The 24,172-nt window shown below is 38.6% G+C and overlaps 1 protein-coding gene and 1 non-coding gene across 2 annotated transcripts in view; both read left to right on the top strand.

Moving 5' to 3' along the window:
* The window catches only part of LOC114248101 (uncharacterized), a 101,008-nt gene extending 78,007 nt beyond the window's left edge, over positions 1-23,001 (top strand). The window contains exons 3-4 of the mRNA XM_028181223.2: positions 14,123-14,180; positions 19,684-23,001. Of these exons, the coding sequence (XP_028037024.2) occupies positions 14,123-14,180; positions 19,684-19,805 (180 nt within the window). The 3' untranslated portion in view covers positions 19,806-23,001. The remainder of the gene's footprint in view (positions 1-14,122; positions 14,181-19,683) is intronic.
* LOC114248128 (U1 spliceosomal RNA) lies at positions 13,345-13,507 on the top strand. Its single transcript, XR_003624930.2, has one exon. It is a non-coding gene; the product is annotated as a U1 spliceosomal RNA (small nuclear RNA).
* Positions 23,002-24,172: the final 1,171 nt, after the last annotated feature.

Raw genomic sequence — 24,172 nt, 5'->3', positions numbered from 1 at the left:
ACTTGGTGTTAAGTGGTCACTGGAGCCCATAGACATTTACGACGTAAATACGCCATCCACCTTGAGATATAAGTTCTAAGGTCTCAAGTATAGTTACAACGGCTGCCCCACCCTTCAAACCGAAACGCATTGCTGCTTCACGGCAGAAATAGGCAGGCTGGTGGTACCCGTCCGCGCGGACTCACAAGAGGTCCTACCACCAGTAATTACGCAAATTATAATTTTGCAGATTTCATTTTCATTACACGATGTTATTCCTTCACCGTGGAAGTCAATCGTGAATATTTGTTGAGTACGTATTTCATTAGAAAAATTGGTACCCGCCTGAGATTCGAACACCGGTGCATCGTTCAACACGAATGCATCGGACGTCTTATCCATTAGGCCACGTCGACTTCAAAACATTCAATCTGACATTTATAACAAAACAATCTGAAAAAGGATATTTAAATCTACTTTTACGGCTTAATCTCGCGTTTTTATCGTCACAATGTTAACATTTAAATAATTAAGCTGTAAAAGTACCCTTAATTTTTTCTAGAAAGAATATTGAAGGAAATATATTATTATCTAAAAAGGATCTATAAATAGTAATTTTATAGTCAAATTTAAACAAACATTTAATTACTGCTTTTGAAATATGTATGAATACACAAACATACTGCATGACAACATATGCGGCTAATCGTTGTGTATTCGACCCCAAGTGACGTCAATCGTGGTCAAATAATTTGGAAACGAATTTCACGCGGTGTACCAATCAGTTGAAATATATATATACACATACACACACATACATACATATACATACAAATACACAATGTAACGTAATAATATTTTTTCTTTACATATAAATAAGAATTAAACAATTTACATATAAAACGTACCTACTTAAAATACCTATGAAACATGAATACACAATAGGTGACAGAATTTACTTTTCGATTTCTATAATTTCACTGTTTTCTCCGATTTCTCCGTTAATTACTTATTATACTGGATCGTGAATTCGCCAATTCGTCGAATGCGATAAATGACTAATCTAAAATCAAATAAAAGCAACTTTAATGCAGTTTATAAATCAGCACTCAGTTTACTTCGACTGGTATTTCCGATCAATGGAAGAATAAAAACAATAGGAAACATTAAAGAAGCCATCGAAGTTATATTTAGAAATATTACATTCTAAACATTTGTATTATAAGTTTTTATTTAATTCTTACTGGTGGTAGGACCTCTTGTGAGTCCGCGCGGGTAGATACCACCACCCTGCCTATTTCTGCCGTGAAGCAGTAATGCGTTTCGGTTTGAAGGGTGGGGCAGCCGTTGTAACTATACTGAGATCTTAGAACTTATATCTCAAGGTGGATGGCGCATTTACGTTGTAGATGTCTATGGACTCCAGTACCCACTTAACACCAGGTGGGCTGTGAGCTCGTCCATCCATCTAAGTAATGGAAAAAAAAACATACAGTTACTACGAGAAGCAAATAACATTGAGCGCTTTAACTGGGTATGCGAACAATGTAATGTAATTCAATTATTTGTCCATTTCTGAGGCAAACCAATAACGTATCTAATTCAGTTTGAACAGTTCCAATACAACTCAGACATTGTATTATCGATCAAGACTGATTGCAACATTTGATTTGATGGAAATGGTATCTGATTACCGTTAAGCTCGTTACCGTTAAGCTCAGCTAAAATTACTTTAAAAAAAAAACAATTAAGCAATTCTTTTTTATTTCGTCTTGGCATCTAGCTTCCACTTATTTCGTTTTGTTTTGCTTTCACAACATAAAAGAGTCTCTTCATTAAGTTTTGGATTACACGGCTTCGAAGCGAGGAAACGGCAACGAATATTTTTACATTTTTATAAGGCACTCTTTGAGAACCACCGACCTTTTTACTTGAGCTAAGCTAAGTAACGTTTTTACAGCACTACGGTGGTAGATCAAGACCTTTTAGTTGGAGTTATTTCGAAGGCTTTCATACAGAAAATTCATGGATTAAGGTAGTTTGAAATGTAAAAAGGAAGGGAACATTTTTTTTTGATTCGTGTACGTTCACTTTCTCTCGACTAATGAAGAGTTACATAGGTACTATTAATGTATTAAATTTCCAATGTCACTTTAATACGCTTTTATTAGCTTCAGACATATGTATGTATGTAACGGAATCTTTGAACATGATTTTGACCCCCTTCAAAACGTCGGATGAACTCGAAATTTGGTATACTTATTAAGGATCGATGACAATTCAATATTTAAAAAAAATCTTGAAAAAATTTAAATTCAACTAAAAAATGAAAAATAAATAATAGTTTAAAAAAAAACTAACAAAATACTCTTTTATAGAAAATTCAATTAAAAATAGAAAATAAATTTTAATAAATTTGATTTAAAAATAGTGTTAGAAAAAATATTTTATTATAAAAAAGCGTGGGGTGCTTTTCAGGTTATCATCAAAATAACCCTTCTACTCATATCTGTTCATAAAATATTTATAACTACTTATACCATGCACCCCACGGTTTTTTTTTACCATAAAATAATTTTTTCTTACACTATTTTTAAATCAAATTTATTAAAATTTATTTTTTATGGCACGAGCTTTTAATTCCGGCTCTTTAGAAGATTTTAAGCTTTAGGTCGTCGGTTAGGTCATTGACGCTTAAGATTCTATTCAGCGACATTTGAGTATTGTGGTAACAAGCAATCAGGCGGACAAAGGTCAAGAAAAAGTATAATATAGTATAATAAACTTTAGCCAATATACTTTTTATATTATTATTATCTTCATGCTAAATTCCGTCACCACGGAGTAACGTTAGAAGGCACTTCTCAAACTCCTCGTTGAAGTACTGGGGACATTGTCTCGAGAGAGCCTCAGCGAATGGAAATGAAATCTGCCATTCACTCAAACAAACTCGATATAAATAGGTCTACTTAAACAACCATGATACAATTTATTCCCAAGTAAAAAAGAAATGAATTGGGGCAGAAAATTATGATTTCGTTTCTCAAACTTTTGCTCGACCTAATAATATCCTATACGCTTCCTAGTCAGCACGTGTATGTAATTCTGCGTATTTTTGCATTCAAAGCAGCTTGAAGAATAGAACAATCATAGTACCAAAGTATTTTAACCTTTATTGAGTTCTACATTGAGTTCTAATCGCTACCTCAACAGTTGAACAGGAACGGTTTGTCTAGTAGAGCACTTAATAACTTACACATAGGTCTCGAGCTATTGCACAAAAATAGATGTTAAAGATCATCAAAAATCAATTAAAGTTCAAAAATCTCACTCCTTTAACTCGTTTCCACCCAATACTGAATATATTTAGATACAGGTAGCCCAAAATAGAACCAAATGGAAGGACTTGGAGGAGGCCTTTACCGTGTTTAATGAGTTCCTGCCAAACATTAGTGAAGAAAAATAAAATTATTAAATACCTATTTACTTTGTATTTTAGCAGGAAATAAAAGGCTTTTTTTGCTGAATATAGGTTTCTTCATACGCACTCCATTCTTTTTGCGTCCAGTTCTTACCAGTTACTTTGATCAGGTCATCGATCGAGCTCATTGGTTGTCTGTTTACGTTATGACGTCCAGTTTGATGTCTCCACTCCAGTACTTCTGTGCCCCACCGATTGTCAGTGCGACGGCATATGTGGCCGGCAGTTCAATCAAAGATAATTGTAATTCAATGACACGACTACGATCTTACACCTCAAATCGGATCTAAAACATCGGTTCCGGGATAGTGGGATTATTCTAACGATTAAAATTTATTTTCATACAACACAGAACGCAATCTCAGTCAAAACGAATACTATGGTTGAATCACATCGAGAAATCAGGATATACACCGTTCATATCGAGATGAGGGTCCTCTGGGAAACCGGTCAACGGAGCGATTGAGTGGCAGCTTAATTACCCGGAGATTCCGAAGTGAAATGTCGTCAAGTGTAGTTCTGTCCAAACGGGGAATAGGGCTCTAGGAAACATTTTAGCTAACTAAAACTTTCCATTGTGTTTCCTCTAGCATAAATGATTACTTTCTTAAAACTAGGATTCAGATAGTGTTAGTACTAAAGTTGGACAATATAGCGCTGTAATCCATCGCCTTTCTACTTTCCCACAAGCCGATAGCCGAGCAGAGTTAATACTTTCCGAAATCGCGGCAATTATTGTGTTTTCAAAAGGAAACACACCGCGATATTTATCGTTTTTACAACGTATATATTATTTAGTTCTCGAATGAAATGGCATATGCAGATCAAATATCCCTCACTGGTATCCAAGGTTAGATAACCAAGTCCAGGAATTTATTCCTAACCTTTCGAATCCATAATTCAAAAACAACTGAGATTTTTTCCAAAAAGCCATGAATGTATTCAATTCTATCTGTTAAAAGGCTGGTATAAATTATCAATTCATTAATCATGTGCTTCTTCTGACCTTATTCATACCGTCGTGAATTCAGAATTCATAGCGTCGTCTAAGCGTCATATAATAACAATTTTATCGAGTTCATAATATCTTATATTTCGTTATCATAATAATATTTGGGGACAAATAATAATCATAATATCTGAGACGTTATCGTTCGGAATGTCTCCCACAAACAGCCCCTGATTGTGTATAATCTTGTATCTGGACGTTTCTGCGTAATGCGTCTAGATGAGGGCAAAATTGCTATTAAAGCTTAATGGTTAGAACCTATGTATGTACATACTCGTATATTGCTGAAAGCGCGCACGTCATCATCCCTTTAAGACTTGATATTGTAGAGACTTCATTGTATTATACTAAAACTTATGGTAGAGCATCTTGTGAGCCCACACCGCACATGGCAGGCACCATTTCCTGCACATTTCTGCTGTAGAGCAGTAATGTGTTCCAGTTTAAAAGGTGGACCAGCCATTAGCCATAGAACTAAGACTTAGAACTCATGTCTCAAATTGGGTGGCGGCGTTTACGAACTTTTTTATTTTTTATTGCTTAGATGGTTGGACGAGCTCACAGCCCACCTGGCGTTAAGTGGTTACTGGAGCCCATAGACATCTACAACGTAAATGCGCCATCCACCTCGAGATATAATATCTAAGGTCTCAGTATAGTTACAACGGCTACCCCACCCTTCGAACCGAAACGCATTACTGCTTCACGGCGGAAATAGGCGGGGTGGTGGTACCTACCCGTGCGGACTCCCAAGAGGTCCTACCGCCAGTGATTACGCAAATTATAATTTTGCGGGTTTGGTTTTTATTACACGATGTTATTCCTTCACCGTGAAAGTCAATCGTGAACATTTGTTGAGTACATATTTCATTAGAAAAATTGGTACCCGCCTGCGGGATTCGAACACCGATGCATCGCTACATACGAATGCACCGGACGTCTTATCCTTTAGGCCACGACGACTTTCAAAATCTTAATATCTATGTCCGGTTGCCGAGTCACTAAAGTCCAAATGGGCCGTGAGCTCATCCCATCTAAGCATTTTCGTAGGTAGCAACAAAGGGAATAAATAACTTCCACTGAGCGACTGAAATTGTAGACCGATGGCCCGAATCTGGAACTTGTATGTATACTTGAAAACCTATGCTGAAAATGTCCTTAATGACATTCAGGTACCTATCAAATATCTTGTGTTTCGAAATAGCTATAGCCAATCATTTGAAAAAAAAAAGCTTCATCCACTTCAAAAGACCAAAGAAGAAAAACCTTTATTAGCCTTTGAAATTCATGAAAGATGTTTGAGAGTAAGCTATTTTCGCGTCCACTGTCGTAAACTTATTTTACTGGTCACGTAAGCTCGTATCGCTGTTTCTGCTTTATAGTACTCGTGCAACTTGAAGTGTTAACCAGTCTGCCAATTTAATTAAGAATTGTGTTAGGTCTTGCATGACCAAAAGCGGAATTCAAGTGTTGAGGTGCGCTAGACGGATTAAAGCCTTAACGGAGATTCATGTCCGGGAGATAGCCCATACGGAAAACCGTAAATCTTGAAGAACGACATAACTCACAGGAACAGGGCAGAGCTTATAAAGTTGGATGGTACATAGAAACCTTGTTTTAATATCTTAAGATCAGATCTTAAGATCAGCAGCGATATTTATATTGCAGTGTCTATGGGATACTTTTGGTTCCTTATAAAAAAAAAAATGTGTGGTGTCGTGGGACACCGGATAGGAACGAAGTTCCTTATTATAAAAATATTAATTTTAAGTTCTATTCGAGGTATAAAGAAAATAAAACTGGAGGTTTCGCAACAACCCACGGTCATTCGGGAACGTGCGAACTTATTGTGGTAGACTTCATTCACGGTTGTTTGCATAAGAGTTATTGTATTGCGCAAACGAACGCTCTGAGATCGTGGTCAATGAATGATAAAAAAATATGTTATTTTTTGTACGTTATTACAAAGTTAAGTCGTACACTGTGTGCATTACTAATAAAAATCTTACGTTACCGACGTTTTTTTTCCGGTTAAGATACCCCTCTGCGTCGTCCCATAAGGAACTTCGTTCCAACAAGTTTATCTATTAGCTAATCAAAAAATCGCAACTAAGAATAGTCGTCAGCATAAATCCATATATATTTTTAGGAATCTGGCGCTTGCCATCCTCTCAAACGGTTTATGTAATTAATGTGTACGTAATTATCGTGCAACTTATTAACGAGTCTAAGATCCGGCAATCCGAGCCCACAATTTGAATAAACAAGCAATAATCGTTAGTCGAATTAAATTTGCCGCGTCTGGGACGAAATTTATGTCTAGCATTTGTGTTTGAGAGTTTGGAAGCTTAGGGCGGCTTACATGTGTGTGGGAAATCAAAATTATTATTGTTTGTTGTGGAACTACACAGCTATCACTCGTTGCGTTCTTATAGTGATCCCGCAGTAGTCGAAATTCGACTATTATAATTAATTGAAATTGTAAGTACACTATTATGATTCTATTTTCAAAGACTATTATACTTCTATAATCACAAATTTCGCCAAGACTACATTATAGAAAAATATTAATAAAGACAAACAATATTTAATCTATTCTGAATTTGACCACAGACGTCAAGAACAAAAGTTTGACAATAAATAAATAGTGTGCATGCGTATGTGTGTCAAATACATGGTAGAGTGTGTAATGTTTTTTTTTTATTTAATTTTATTTTTAGGCATAATTTTAAAAAATATTAACATTCTGCACTCCTTCTCTATATTCTCTACTAGCGACCCGCCCTCGCTTCGCTTCGGAAACATTAAAACACACATGAAACCAAAAATATAAAAATAAAAAAATAATAAAAAAAGTAGCCTATGTTTATCAGGGACAATGTCGGCTTCTAATGGAAAAAGAATTTTTCAAATCGGTCCAGTAGTTTCGGAGCCTATTCGAAACAAACAAACAAACAAATCTTTCCTCTTTATAATATTAGTATAGAAGTATAGATAAGTGTGGGAAATTTCTTACTCCTCCGTCCGCACAATTTTCGTAAAAAGGGATACAAAGTTTTTCCTGCACGTATTAATATATAGATAATCGGTCATAACTGCTTTGTTCACGCCCAACAACAGTATGAACTGGGCTAATTTTCTAGAAATGTTTGTCTTCTTCTCAAGATGCTCACCGAGCTTACGGAGTTACGTAGCTTTTTCTCTTTCTGACAATACCTGGAATGTAGACCAACATTAAGGCAGAGGTTAGCGTTCTAAATTGAAAGGTGTTTCAGTTTTCATTACGTCGGAAATTGGTCAAACTCAGAGCGAAATGGAGGAAAAAATTAAGAAAAACTGACTCCACCATCATGACTGGTATGAATAGCTAGAAAAAGAAAGAGAGAGACATTCGGCTTTCCTGGGACTAAGCGGCTACTGAAAAACTTTTAATGTCAAGTTATGCAATGTTAATAGATTTTAAACAAATATTGTATATAAGGTGATTTAGCATATAAAATAAATGCTTTTATCATGCCAAATGACATGATTCAGGTGACGCTGAGTATTTTCTTCTGGGTAGTTTGGCAGTATATGTCAGCAGATTGGGATGGATTGCGTGAATTTTACGCATCCTACCCATGGGGGCGGTTCTGCTTTTCCTCTGCTGATCCTGACGTCTGTGTGGACCGTCTTAAAGACGTGGTGCTCCAGGGGATGGAATTGTTTATTCCCTCCTCTAAAGTGCCCGTTGGGGGTCGCAGCAGACCCTGGTATAACAATGCCAGCAGGGATGTTGCACACCTCAAGCGGTCCGCATACGTGGCATGGAATGATGCCAGGAGACGTCGGGATCCTAACATCTCAGAGGAAAGGCGGAAATATAACGCCGCTTCCAGGTCCTACAAGAAGGTTATTGCCAGGGCGAAATCGGAGCACGTTGCTAGAATTGGCGAGCGACTGAAGAGCTATCCCTCTGGGAGCCGTGCTTTTTGGTCGCTCGCCAAAGCTGCAGAAGGAAACTTTTGCAGGTCTAGTCTCCCACCACTACGCAAGTCCGATGACAGTCTGGCCCATAGTGCGAAAGAGAAGGCTGACCTTCTGGTCAAACTCTTCGCCTTGAACTCGACTGTGGACGACGGGGGTGTCACACCACCGAACATCCCCCGGTGTGATAGCTCCCTGCCGGAGATTTGCTTCACATAGTGTGCAGTCAGGCGGGAGCTCCGACTCCTAGACGTCCATAAGTCGAGTGGGCCGGATGGCATCCCTGCAGTGGTTCTGAAAAGGTGCGCCCCTGAGCTGACGCCTGCGCTAACGCGTTTGTTTCGTCTTTCTTATTGCGCTAACAGGGTTCCGTCTTCATGGAAGACCGCCCACGTCCACCCTATCCCCAAGAAGGGTGACCGGTCGGACCCATCGAGCTATAGGCCTATCGCGATAACTTCCTTGCTTTCCAAGGTGATGGAGCGAATAATAAATATACAACTCCTAAAGTATCTTGAGGATCGCCAGCTGATCAGTGACCGACAGTACGGCTTCCGTCACGGTCGCTGAGCTGGCGATCTTCTTGTATACCTTACTCACAGGTGGGCTGAAGCCTTGGAAAGCAAGGGCGAGGCTCTTGCTGTGAGCCTTGATATCGCGAAGGCCTTCGACAGCGTCTGGCATAGGGCACTTCTGTCGAAGCTACCATCTTACGGAATCCCCGAGAGGCTCTGCAAGTGGATCGCTAGCTTTTTGGATGGGCGGAGCACCACGGTCGTTGTAGACGGTGACTGTTCCGATACCATGACCATTAACGCTGGCGTTCCACAAGGTTCGGTGCTCTCGCCCACGCTTTTCATCCTGTATATCAATGACATGCTGTCTATTGATGGCATGCATTGCTATGCGGATGACAGCACGGGGGATGCGCGATATATCGGCCATCAGAGTCTCTCTCGGAACGTGGTGCAAGAGAGACGATCAAAACTTGTGTCTGAAGTGGAGAACTCTCTGGGGCGAGTCTCCAAATGGGGTGAATTGAACCAAGTTCTTGGTTGAACTTGACTTGGTTCAATTCAACCCGTTAAAGACACAAGTTTGCGCGTTCACTGCCAAGAAGGACCCCTTTGTCATGGCGCCGCAATTTCAAGGAGTATCCCTGCAACCTTCCAAGAGTATCGGGATACTTGGGGTCGACATTTCGAGCGACGTCCAGTTTCGGAGTCATTTGGAAGGCAAAGCCAAGTTGGCGTCCAAAATGCTGGGAGTCCTCAACAGAGCGAAACGGTACTTCACGCCTGGACAAAGGCTTTTGCTTTATAAAGCACAAGTCCGGCCTCGCGTGGAGTACTGCTCCCATCTCTGGGCCGGGGCTCCCAAATACCAGCTTCTTCCATTTGACTCCCTACAGAAGAGGGCCGTTCGGATTGTCGATAATCCCATTCTCTCGGATCGTTTGGAACCTCTGGGTCTGCGGAGGGACTTCGGTTCCCTCTGTATTTTGTACCGTATGTTCCATGGGGAGTGCTCTGAGGAATTATTCGAGATGATACCGGCATCTCGTTTTTACCACCGCACCGCCCGCCACCGGAGTAGAGTTCATCCATACTACCTGGAGCCACTGCGGTCATCCACAGTGCGCTTCCAGAGATCTTTTTTGCCACGCACCATCCGGCTATGGAATGAGCTCCCCTCCACGGTGTTTCCCGAGCGCTATGACATGTCCTTCTTCAAACGAGGCTTATGGAGAGTATTAAGCGGTAGGCAGCGGCTTGGCTCTGCCCCTGGCATTGCTGAAGTCCATGAGCGACGGTAACCACTCACCATCAGGTGGGCCGTATGCTCGTCTGCCTACAAGGGCAATAAAAAAAAAAAAAGACGATGATAAGGATTGACACAAGCATCTTTTTGCCGGTGAAAAAATGAAACGCGTTACAACGGGAGGAATACCACGGCGCATTTGTTATGCATACAAATTGAAGATATAGTTATTTTACATAATTTTTCTTGTTTAACTGGAAATTTAGGACTGAACAGAAACCTTAAGAATTTAATGCAGCTTAAGAAGATTTTTCTTTTAGAATTATTAAGACAGGTACTTTGAAAATAGCAGCATAATCACTAAAAAAGAGTAGGATGAAAATTTAAAAGCCACAGAGTTTTTATACTTCAAACAAAGTCTGCGGGGGTCCTCAGCAGTAGCAGTAGCAAGCATAGTCGATGAGCGTCAGCGGCCAGTTACCGCCAGATGAGCCGTATACTTGTCTACCAAAACAAGTATCAAAAAAAACCTAAATATTTTAAATGTCAAATTCAATCAGTACCGCATGTGTACCTGCCCTTAAATTTACAGACCAAAACTATGTCTAGGCTTACTGTTCACTGTATTAATTCTCGCACAAGACGTGCCCAATTTGAGTCGGGCCTAACTATTGACTGCTACAAACATTCTCTTCCATTGGTGCGAGCTAGTAAGCTTTATGTGTTAGATATCTGATTTTGGTGCCCTTGTACTGATTACATAAGAAATAATTGATTTGGAATGAATTGTATAACTGATTCAGTGGTAGTAGCAAGCGCTCCTAACTTTTGGGTCGAAGGTTGTGTATCCGACTTCCCCATCAGCAAACATTCGTCTAATGAGCAGGTTCATTTGCTTTTTGTCTTTATTATATACAAGCAGGCCGCTCCGGCTCCGCTCCGGCTCCGCTCGGGTCTTTAACAAAAATTTCAACGATATTTGACGTTGTTTTATTTTTTTTAAATAAAATAACACTTACTGCGGCACAACTATAATAGTTAGATATATGCTCTAGCGACACTTTTTGTAAATAATAATGTGCTCTACAAAGTCGTAGTACATTATTTTATTCTATCATCAATAGTTTTTGCAAGGCACGCGATGTAAAGAATATTGTAGGTATTTTGTTTACACCTTGGGTTACATTATTGGAGTTTTAGTAAGGATCCCTAATTTTTTTCAAATAAGATTAAAATCTATAGCCTATAAAATATGTCTTAAAGTATCGCAGTTTTAGGGCCCTGATGCGGACGTCACCATTTTATAAACACCATGGAACCGGCCTGAGCCGTCAAGTTGATGAGACGCCGATCTGTTAAGCGGTTGAACATCTAAAATCATTTTTAAAACTATACCCGATAAAGTATTATTTTAAAATTCAATTCATACATTAACGAAAAAATAAAATCTATACATATAAATAAAATTTGAGTGTCTGTTTGTAATATTGAAATAACCGCTTTTTACAACATACGTATCAATATATAGGTCTATATGGTGCATACACCAAAATAACATTTTTTACAATTTTTGTCTGTCTGTCTGTCTATAAGTCCGGCTAATTTTTAGAACGGCTGGACCGATATTGACGAGACTTTCACTGATAGGTAGGTGATATAAAGAGTAACTTAGGCTACTTAGGGTACGACAATAACTGCAGGTAACATCGCAGGACTCAGCTAGCTAAAAATAAAATTCAAACATTAACAAAAAACTACATGAAAAAACGGAAGAGATGCGGTGAAAAAGGGCCCCTTGTTTAACTCTTTGCTAAATAGAATTAATTAGCCGGCCTTTAGAAAGCACTTCTGAAATGCAAAAAACTTTTGCTCTGTTTGTCACTCAACTTAATATGAAAGGGCTTTTCATGAGTCGAGGGCCTTTTATAATTACACTGAGCTTACTGATGTTTTTACTGCTTTCGAAAAGCTCGCTTTGCATTTTGATCCGGTGCTTTGAGATTCTCTTAGGTTGTGTACTCGTATCCCAGAGTCCAGAGAAAGCTTTTAAGCTCCGTCTATATTGTTGTCGTTGCTTCAACTCACTGGAGCCGATATTGATCTGCCTTCCATGTCATATACCTGAGTAATGCTTTCTACCTTTAGATAGCAAAAACGGATAACGAAATAGCTCTGACATCTCTCGAATGTTTTTTATTGCTTAGATAGGTGGACGAGCTCACGGAACACCTGATGTTAAGTGGCTACCGGAGCCCATAGACATCTACAATGTAAATGCCGCCATCTACCTAATTTATCATTTTTTTAAGTACCTTGATTTATGAATACGATTTTAATGATAACTGGAAGCCCCTTTATATGACAAGTTTGATAAATGATGTGGGAAATGAGAAAAATATATCTTCACAGCCTCTTACGTCTTAGATTTTGCGGCAAAACATGGGGAAGGGTCCGACGGGACTTGAGCAGATGAAATCGATTCTTAGGGCAACCTTTTTTATTTTGCTTATACAGACTCAAAAGCCTGACAGATATTCATTCGAGAAACGCATGATTAATTAACAACTAAATTAAGTCGATATATGGAAACCAATCTGTGCAGAACCCTACATTCTATGTCTAGTAATTAATCTGGTATACATTTTAGAGTATTTGATGATGATTATTCATCTCCATTTTTACCACCTCACCTCGCACCACCAGAGCAGAATTCATCCACAGTGCGTTTCCAGAAACCATTTTCTGTTATGTACCATCTAGTTCTAGAATGAACTCCGTGTTTTCCGAGCGCTATGACATGTCCTGCTTCAAAAGAGATTTGCGGGGAGTGCTCAATGGTACCAGCGGCTTGGCTGTACCTCTGGCATTGCTGACGCCCATAAACGACGATGACTGCTTACAATCAGATGGGATGTATACTCGGCAGCTTATAAAGACAATAAACAAAAAATATATTTTTGGAACGAAGTTCCTTATGGGACGATGCGGAGGGGTACCCTAACCGGGAAAAAGCGTCCATAACGTAAGATTTTTTTTTATTTAGATTGTTAGCAACAGATGTCACTGCACGTAAATTCAACAATTCCTGAACCGCGGTGAAGAGATGTTACACGGTTGATAGAGGTTCTCGTATTTCTCTTGCTAAATCATACTTACCTGGCGTAGGGGATACCGTGATCATGCAGGCGATTCCCCCAGGGCGAGGCTGCTCCATTGCACTGCGGAGCGGTTGACCCTTGCGATTATTTTTATTTTTATCATTAAAAAATCTTAATAAAAAATGTATACCCGAATAATTATTTTCTTTATACCTCGAACAGAACTGAAAATTAATATTTTGGAACGAAGTTCCTTATCGCGCGTTGTGAAAGGGGGCTAGACGGAAAAAATTCTTACGAAAAGTTTTCACGACACTTTTTGCTATAGTAAGCTATTGTAAGCTGTGCGGCGTCGCATGTTTCTCTGTCTGTCTGTCTGTCTCTCTCTCTGTCTCTCTCTCTCTTATATAACATTATTATCATTTTTTTACAATTCCTTCACTAATTAATCGAAAGGAACTTCATTCCATCCGGGTGTCCCTTGACACCTCTCAAGTTTTTTTATAATAAGGAACTTCGTTTCTATCCGGTGTCCCACGACACCACACGTCATCTTTTTATAAACGACTTCGACGTTCTAGAAATAGCATCGTGTAATAAAAATTAAACTCACAAAAGTTTGGAGATACCTGTACACAATGTAATTTAGACACAGACCTCAAACTGAGATGAGCGCGACTAACCGTCCAGTATAATAATAAATACTAACCCATTTTTTCTTAAGACAACCCCCGACCACCAGGTGCCCGTCATAAATTACAAAACTCTCTAAACAAGAGAATCCAACGCTAAAATAACTGATTATTAATCGAATGTAATTTTTTACAGAAATACGTGAGCGAACTGACAACTGTTCGGGACTGCGTGCCGACCTGTAGCGAGAAAGGTGATTTATAAATTTCATGTTTTCGTATATTAAGAATTATAAGTCTTTGCTTATTGTTTGAAATACTGCTTTGAAAATTTTAAATGAAAATCGATGATTTTTTCGATATAAGTCCGGTGGGCAGCGGCTAGGCTGTGTCCCCGGCATTGCTGAGGTCCATGAGCGACTTTTTTCCAATGTATTCTAGTATCCTCGAGGGGTTATTCTAGATTCACCGAACTAGTAGGTGAGCTCGCGGGGCTCAAACCTGACGACGTTGCTAACACGAACCCTAGCAAGAGCCGTGCTTCGTAGGATCTACCATCAGATCACAAACACGACCCACTGAGAAGGTCCGGCAAAAAACGTAACTGTAGCGAGAAAGGTGATTTATAAATTTCATGTTTTCGTATATTAAGAATTATAAGTCTTTGCTTATTGTTTGAAATACTGCTTTGAAAATTTTAAATGAAAATCGATGATTTTTTCGATATAAGTCCGGTGGGCAGCGGCTAGGCTGTGTCCCCAGCATTGCTGAGGTCCATGAGTGACTTTTTTCCAATGTATTCTAGTATCCTCGAGGGGTTATTCTAGATTCACCGAACTAGTAGGTGAGCTCGCGGGGCTCAAACCTGACGACGTTGCTAACACGAACCCTAGCAAGAGCCGTGCTTCGTAGGATCTACCATCAGATCACAAACACGACCCACTGAGAAGGTCCGGCAAAAAACTCAGTGGGCTGTGTCTGTGGGTTAATTTATTTGGCGAGCCCTTCATCGCAAGCGACGGGTTCGACGAGAACGATGACTGGTGCTTGAAGTACCTAAAAGCACCGTTAGTGGATCGGGAGGATCCGAAATGACGTGTTTTGGGCGATGTCGACTGTTTACTTCGGTCCGCAGGATCGGGAATGTAGTTACCGGCGACCACGATGAGGGTTCTCGTGTCGCCATAAGCGACAGTGACCACTCTCCATCAGGTTTTGAAGTCGTCGTGGCCTAACGGATAAGACGTCCGGTGCATTCGTGTTGAAGCGATGCACCGGTGTTCGAATCCCGCAGGCGGGTACCAATTTTTCTAATGAAATACGTACTCAACAAATGTTCACGATTGACTTCCACGGTGAAGGAATAACATCGTGTAATAAAAATGAAACCCGCAAAATTATAATTTGCGTAATTACTGGTGGTAGGACCTCTTGTGAGTCCGCACGGGTAGGTACCACCGCCCCGCCTATTTCTGCCGTGAAGCAGTAATGCGTTTCGGTTTGAAGGGTGGGGCAGCCGTTGTGACTATACTGAGACCTTAGAACTATATGTCAAGGTGTGTGGCGCATTTACGTTGTAGATGTCTATGGGCTCCAGTAACCACTTAACATCAGGTGAGCTGTGAGCTCGTCCACACAGCTAAGCAATAAAAAAAAAAAAAAGGTGGGCCGTACCTACCTGAAGAGGCAATAAAAAATCCTAAAGTATAATAGCAGGTCAATTTTATTTTTATTCCAGACATTTATTTACTGTAAACAAAGATTACTGATTCATTTATTAATACTTTAGTTAAATTTTTGTTTAGTTTTATGGTAATATTAACTGATAAAAAAAACTTATACCGGTCATTTGTAATATTTGTAAAGATTACTATAGATTTTTGACTTCTTGTGAGTCCGCGCGGGTAGGTACCACCACCCTACCTATTTCTACTGTGAAGCAGTAATACGCTTCAGTTTGTAGGGTGGGGCAGCCGTTGTAACTGTACTGAGACCTTAGAACTTATATCTCGAGGTGGATGGCGCATTTACGTTGTAGATGTCTATAGGCTCCAGTAACCACTGTGAGATTGTCCACCCATCTAAGCAATAAAAAATAAAAAAATAAAATCTTCCTCAAGTTTCGTAGCAACCGAACTCTGTAGGTAAACTTATCATTGTATTACCAAGCCAGTAAATCCATTGCAGCACCTAAAAAACCGCTATAAAGACAAACAGAAAAAAAAAAACAAGCAAGTAAAATTTTACCTCGGGTTAGTTTTATTGTCTGTTTAACATCCGAATAAAAATCCGAGTTCGTTATCCGGGAAAATCACAGGGTTAAAATATGTATGCGAAGCGAATATCTGTGTCACAATGAAATAAAAATCGAGTTGCCTCGGTTTTATTGTAACGGGAGGATCGAAAGATAAGGCGTTAGCAGATTGTACGATATCTTTTTTTATTGCTTACATGAGTGGACGAGCTCACAGCCCAACTGGTCTTAAGTGGTTACTGAAGCCCATAGACATCTACAAAGTAAATGCACCAACCACCTTGAGATATGAGTTCTAAGGTCTCAGTATAGTTACAATGGCTGCCCCACCCTTCAAACCGAAACGCATTACTACTTCACGGCGGAAATAGGCGGGGTGGTGGTACCTACTCGTGTGGACTCTAGAGGTCCTACCACCAGTAATAAACAAAACCAGTCTTCTGGATACGATTTTTACGTGAGGTAGGTAGGGTAGGAGGTAGGATTTTTATGTAAGGTTCTGTCCTTTTTCATATAAACTCGAGCTGTATTTTATATGTCATTATATCGAACGTATTTTCTCTACGATCGTAGCCTTACACAACGGTGTTCATGAAGTGAATCAGTTTTAAAGAGTTGAATAACGGTTCAGTGAATCAGATCAGTATCGGACGAACCGGGACAGAATGGAACACGGGGGCATTAATCTTTCGCTTCAACGAGTTTTATACAGGTCTATAAGTATTAGAGGGATTGCATTTTTTATGTGAAGCCATTATTTCGACTTAATGTTCGCTTATATTGATCGTTAAAGCATGTAGTTAAAAAGTGTATTGAAAATGGAGATCTTTCCTAGAAAAATTATTGCTTAGATTGGTTGAAGAGCTCACAGCCCACCTGGTGTTAAGTGGTTACTGGAGCCCATAAGCATCTACAACGTAAATGCGCTACCCACCTTGAGATATAAGTTCTAAGGTCTCAGTAGTTATAACGGCTACCCCACCCTTCAAACCGAAAGGCATTACTACTTCACGGCAGAAACAGGCGGGGTGGTGGTGCCTACCCGCGCGGACTCACCAGTAAATACGCATTTCATTAGAAAAATTGGTACACGCCTGCGGGATTCGAACACCATTGCATCGCTAGATACGAATGCACCGGACGTCTTATCCTTTAGGCCACGACAACGACAGCGAAATTTTATTTGTAACTCAAACCCTACGAAATGTCACAATAATTATAATTCAATCGTTATCCAAGGCTTAAGATAGGATGGCGATGAAAACTGTAGCGGACGACACTACATCTCAACACCAATATACACTTGCATCCTTTAGCTCTTATTTTAAACACGTGCATACTTAACGCTTTCTACGCTTGAAAACTCATTGATGAGTTAAACGCACGTTACAAGTGCTCTTTAAGATACAAAAAGACTATCACAATTTTTTTAAACAACAAGGAAATGCTGTGTTAAATTAATAGTAAACTATTTTAAAATCGCACAAAGCGTTAATTAAATCATCCGTTTGTATTCATCCATGCGTAATTAATAATGAAGTCTGCACGTACAAGAGGCGAGTTGATGATGGCGTGGAAAACGTTTGTTTATAGTATAGTATATAGTATGTAGTATAGTATACTTAATAGATAAAGATAGATATTCGTGTTTATTTATATATATCGGTTCTTCTTGCATCGGGTTAATAGATATTTAGTCTAACAGTGTTGAAGCAGTAATGCGTTCCGGTTTGAAGGGTGGGACAGCCGTTGTAACTAAACTGAGACCTTAGAACTTATATCTCAAGGTGAGTGGCGTTTTAGACGTCTATGGGTTCCAGTAACCACTTAACACCAGGTGGGCTGTGAGCACGTCCACCTATTGAAACAACAAAAAATAATAATGAAAATACCGTTTTGGATTTTATTAGTATTAAAAACAAAAAGCATATACGTCGCATGTACCTACGTCTTATACACATGAAACATTCAGCGCTATTAAAATATATAGTTAATGTGTTCAAGCCAAAATTACACATCCTAGTCATTATCTTAATTAATAATCTTGAGTCAACATGGGGCGTTGCGGATAACGACTTGTTATTAACACTAACATTGTTTGGGGGAAATGCAAATTAGCGCTTGAGCCAAGGACTTGTGGGTATGTTGTATTATATATGATATTGAACTACTGAAACCGATATAACACCTAATAATAATATTAGAGGAAGAGATAGACTTAAGAAGAAACGGATGGATTGCGTGAAAGACGATAGGTGTAAGAGGGGAGTGAGCGAAGAAATAAGGGATATGATAGAAGAGTATGGAAGGAGAAAACATGTTGCGCCGACCCAAACCGATGTAACACTTAATAATAATATTAGAGGAAGAGATAGACTTAAGAAGAAACGGATGGATTGCGTGAAAGACGATATTTGTAAGAGGGGAGTGAGTGAAGAAATAAGGAATACGATAGAAGAGTATGGAAGGAGAAAACATGCTGCGCCGATCTCAGGTATCTGGGAGAAGGAAAAGAGAATGATATGAAACCGATATAACACCAAAAATTGCAATCGGCATAGTGCTCGTAGAAAAGTATGACTGCAGGAACAGATGACGCACTAGAGTGGGTTGCGTTGGTAGAAGAAGAGAAGATGGATCGAGGAGTTGGTTAAGGGCGCAGAAGTACGTTCAGAGTGGGTCGTGTGACCCACTCGCTGTGACCACTCGGAAATTCTATGTCAATAAGTGTCGTCTGACAACTAATAATGTTGATGATATTGAACTCCAGTGATATCAATCAGGTGGTAGGGCGTGTTATAAGCCCACACAAAGAGATGATACCGGCATGCCCACTTCAACCTCGAAGCAATTGCGGATGTGAATGGATGGATGTGGGTGCGTTTTACGATAAGCAGCGGCTTGGCTCTGCCATTAACCATTCACCATCAGGTGGGTCCTTTGCTCATCTGCCTACAAGGATAATAAAAAAAGCTGTTTCAGAGCCGCTTTGACAATGAGATTCAAAAAATGAGATTTAAATCTCATATCTCAAACTAGTGACGGGATTAACGTTGAGATATCAATGGGTTTCGGTAATAATTTAATACTATAGAGGTCCTGGGTTCGGTCGCTGGACTTTGCAATAAAAAACTGGCCGATATTTGTAAATCAAACAATACTGGTGGTAGTACCTCTTGTGAGTTCGCGCGGGTGGGTACGACCACCCTGCCCATTTCTGCCGTGAAGCAGTAATGCGTTTCGTTTTGAAGGGCGGGGCAGCCGTTGTAGCTATACTGATACCTTAGAACTCATATAACAAGGTGGGTGGCGGCATTTACGTTATAAGTGTCTATGTGCTCCGGTAACCACTTAACACCAGGTAGGCCGTGAACTCGTTCACCCACCTAAGCAATAAAAAACATTGGATTCGGAACTCACGCTACGATGTCTCTTGAATCTCTATAATCATTTGATTTGACGCAGAGTACCTTTAGTGTACAAATAAATTTTGATTGTTCCAGAGTGGTGGGGAGCCCGCACATACTGCTGCGATAGTGACGAATGTAACGGCGCGATCACACTGTCCGGAATGAACGCTGCGTTTTTCTTCGCACTTCTGTCAGTGATTATCTTCGTGCACTGACCTAAATGGGCGAAACGATTTATTTCTTCTTAACGAAACCGAATGTTCAACTTAGTTTTTAATTATGTCTAGTTCGTTTGCTTATTGTTTTTCTGTTGACAAAATTCCATTTGATAAGTACATAATGTTTGCATATATCAAAACTTTGGTTAACATTGTACAAGGAATCCTAATTTAATCGGATACCAGCTGATCTCCGTCATTTGTTTATTTGTCAGTAATTATTTAATTGCTCATTTAATTCACTTACGATTGAGTGTATGATAATTTTTTTTAATTCAATATCGTAAATAAATCGGTTTAGAGATTGAGTGACCGTTGACGTTGATTGACGGTCATGGCAATTAATACAACTGTTTTTGTAAAATTGATACTAGTTTAACTTTATCACTAAACTTGTATTTAAAGTTTGTAAGCTAACGCATTGAACTTTTCCTCATCTTTAAGCTTATTATAATTCGATTTCGACATTATATGTATATTAAAACTTGATTTAATTTAAAACACACATTTCTGAAGTCACTATTGTTCCCGGAGTGATCTTACAAATTTAGTCCTAATCCCAAAAGGCGTTAAGAACTCAATCTCGATCTACTTTATAAGTACCACAATTAGGCAAAATTAATGGCGGTAGTCGAACGAAACCGCCATTAGCTGTCCAAGTCATGAATTAAACGAGCATTTAAATAAAATTAGGTACTCAGTTTCCGACTTCCAGTGAAAGAATGATTGAGCGATTTTGATGTTAAGGGTTTCTGTATTGAGTCTGGACTGTCCTTTATTTTTTAAGTTCAAATTCGAACGAATTTAAATAATAATTGATTTTGACACTTTTTCGTAAATGACAAAGTTACATTTTCCGTGATCGTCAAACGGTTTTAATATTTATTATCAAAAAAAAAAATCTTATTAGATAAAAAAAAACACCTTAAGATAAATTCACAATTGACGCTTTATTACACTATTCCATTCTCTAAATAATAGATATTAGGATTAGATTTATGAAAAAATCGCAATGTTATAATATATTATATTTAATTTAAGATTGAAAGCATTTTATCATCTACCTCATATCCCAATCAAGTAATACAGAATAATGACGTCAAGCGATAGCCATTACGTTTATTAATTCTAAAGGCATAACACACAATTGATATTTGAAGGCAATTGAAAATCCGTTTTTCAAGAAAAAATTGTACTATCTCTCAATTAAAATTCATTATGTTAATATTAATCACGATTTTAATTCAATTTCCAACACTTTCACTGAAATAACGATTAGCCATGTAAGGCTTCATATTCCTAAATCTTCACTCATTAAAAACATTGAAATATTCTAAATTATCGTAAATCTATAAAATAATTAATGTAGTTATAATGTAAGTTTAATACACAAAACTTCTATATTATAATACTGGTATTTATCACTACTAGGTGTTCTACGCGATGTTTTATCAATTAAATTATTCGAATATACTTTTCGATACATAAAAGATTACATATATACATACACATATACATATAATACATACATACATTATATATACATAAAAGTAGTTAAAGATGTTGATGATTAACCGCCCATGTTGGCATGATCTCATTTTTTTTTATAATACTATTTATTTAAATGAACCTATACGTTATATTATACTGTAATCTATTTATATTATATTATATTATATATCTATTATTCCTTTATTTATATACTATATTGTTACGCGCTGAGGGTTCGGAATAAATAAAGTTTCACCAAAGTACAACTTAAAAACTGTATTCAACACTTAAAACACTTAAACACTTCACAAACACTTTAAAACTCTCAATCCGCTTGTTTCGCTTCGTTTCAGGTGATCCGTTCGCTGTTTCACTCCAAGTAGTTCCGATTACTGACTCCCTGCGTTTATAGCCGATACCTCATCCCTAGAATTCTCGAGAATATTCTACACACCTCTAGTCGTAGTTTCCGCTATCTGTCAATAGATGGTGTTGTAATTCTCGAGCATTCTGGATCCTTCGATACTCGTTCGACTATTCGACGATAGATGGCGTTACTCTTACCGACGTAACAATATTATACTTTTATTTATTATACCTTTATTTATATTATACTGTAAATTAAATTTAAAAGGCGAATTAACACCTTTTTCGAGAAGTATAATGCCTAGTCGTAGTTTCAAATTAGTACAGGACTGTCACTTATATAAGTCCTCGTTCTTGTACTATCACTCTTGTCAGAGCGGTTGCGATCGTCATTCAGTATCATTGCTGTGGCCAGATGTCATGCGCCTTACGAGAAATCGCCACTTCTCCCGGTTTGTGGTGATCCTGGTACACTCATACAAACAACCGCCAACTGCCAACTTGATTTGGTCGGTCTATAGCATGGGAAACAATTACTTATAGTATAAGTAGCTTGAGCAAGCATCGTTTGCACGGAAGAGAGCAAGCTAAAGCCTAAAACTAACATTGGAATATAGACTTTATTGCGTTACGTTACGTTAAGAATTGAAGTCAACAAAACAGGCACTCGTGCTATCTCGCTCAGTTGCAGCAGTTACAAAAGACGACGCGCACGCATTAATCAATACAAGCAGACATAAAATAAAAACAAAATGTGTGCAATTCACACGTGGTAGAAGTGAAACCTTCCAAAATTAAAATACAATTATCCTAAACGTCTTAAGTATATGTAAAATTTTGTCATTAGTAAATAATTGTAAGGTAGCGCCCTCTGTGAATTGATATTTTAATTTCACGTATAATCCTAAATTAAAATTCACTACAAGAGCTTTCATACACACGTTAGTATTAAAAAAATCTCACAGATGGCGTTGTATTAAATAGTATGTATATTTCTGTCTCATTCTTTGCTGGCTTCATCCTACACATTTTTGTATTTGTGTCTCTTACCTGTCGTTTTTTCCGTTGCATCCGGTTTGAAATCACAACGATTCTAAAGAAGTTTTCACTTCAAAAAATGTTTTGCACACTTACATCAGTGTAACTTATATAAGTGGCAGATCCTTAACTTATTACTAAGATTCCAGTTTTATTATAAACTCAATTAAATCATCCCCGAAGCGTACCCACAAATACAATTGAATGTTTATGTTTATTAGAAAATATATAAGTACAATATGTAATAGCAATGTAGAGCTCAACAGAATAAAGTTTTACATGTAACAATTTAGTTGTTTATCTGATCATGTCCAATTATATAAAGAACAATATAATCCTCGGCAATGTAATTTATAATAGTATAATATATACTAAATTACTATATATAAACGTGTACTCGAGAAGCTAGTCATCATTAATTGTGTCAAACTATGTTCCTAGCCGGTTATTTGTATACAAAATATTGGCTGTCTATAAAATCGGTATACGGACGATAGTGTTACGTGGTGACTACCAGAATAAACAGAATTATTCGAACTGCTAGCTCTGACGTCACGCGAGAAGAGAGATAAATGTGTCACAGGCCAACGCTTGGGCCGATCGTGCTTGTTCCGCGCTCTCGCTTGCACGTCCAAGCTCGGGGGAACGTGACACTTTTTCGTGTGTGCAGTCGGTGTTCATCGATTTCTAAGATGTTATACACGTCAAAATTAATTGTGTTATCAATTCCAAATCGCAAATTTGACAACCTACTTATGGATAATATAGGATAAGTTAAAACGTACACAGCCCGAGGATTTCTACTAATGGTAAGGCGTGTTGTCATCTCGCACGATTATGTTCCACCTCCACAGCTAGTTCTTTCGCGAAACAATGGTACTTTCCGGTTCAAAAGGTGAGACAGCACAACTGCAATACGCGTGCAATACAATTAAGACTTTAACTTGGGCTCATTGAAGGTGGAATTCACGTTCCAGAGGGCTTGTGACGTCATTTTTCTATAGCAATGGATAGGCATCAAGTAGCTTGTACCGTCTCCGCGGTAGTATTTCGAATGAAATTGTACCATTCTACTATGTAGCAAGTTAACCCGTCAACTGCTTTATGCAGCTTAAAAAGCCCCATGCGCAACTCTCCCCCAGGATGGCAGTCAAAGCCGCCTTCTTTCGCTCAGTGCGGGAGGCGACGATGTCCACATTCCTATGGGTATGGGTATATTAAAAAACGAACTATTGTCAGACCTATCAGGTCTCATACGAACTGTAAAGAAGCCCAATTTTGCCCCTTGAAAAGATTTCATACGCACTGCCAGAAGGTTCCGCAGTCATCGTCTTAACCAGTCTCGACGTTTGAACACGCCAAAGGCATCGATTACAAACGAGAGTCGAGCTATGTATGAACTTAGAGTTCGAATGAAACGAATGACCCAAAAAAAGCTAAACTATTAACGAACGGGAACTAAATATAGG

Source organism: Bombyx mandarina, chromosome 26, assembly GCF_030267445.1.
Source record: "Bombyx mandarina strain Sakado chromosome 26, ASM3026744v2".
Classification (NCBI taxonomy): domain Eukaryota; kingdom Metazoa; phylum Arthropoda; class Insecta; order Lepidoptera; family Bombycidae; genus Bombyx; species Bombyx mandarina.
This window is presented reverse-complemented; position numbering and strand designations above follow the sequence as displayed.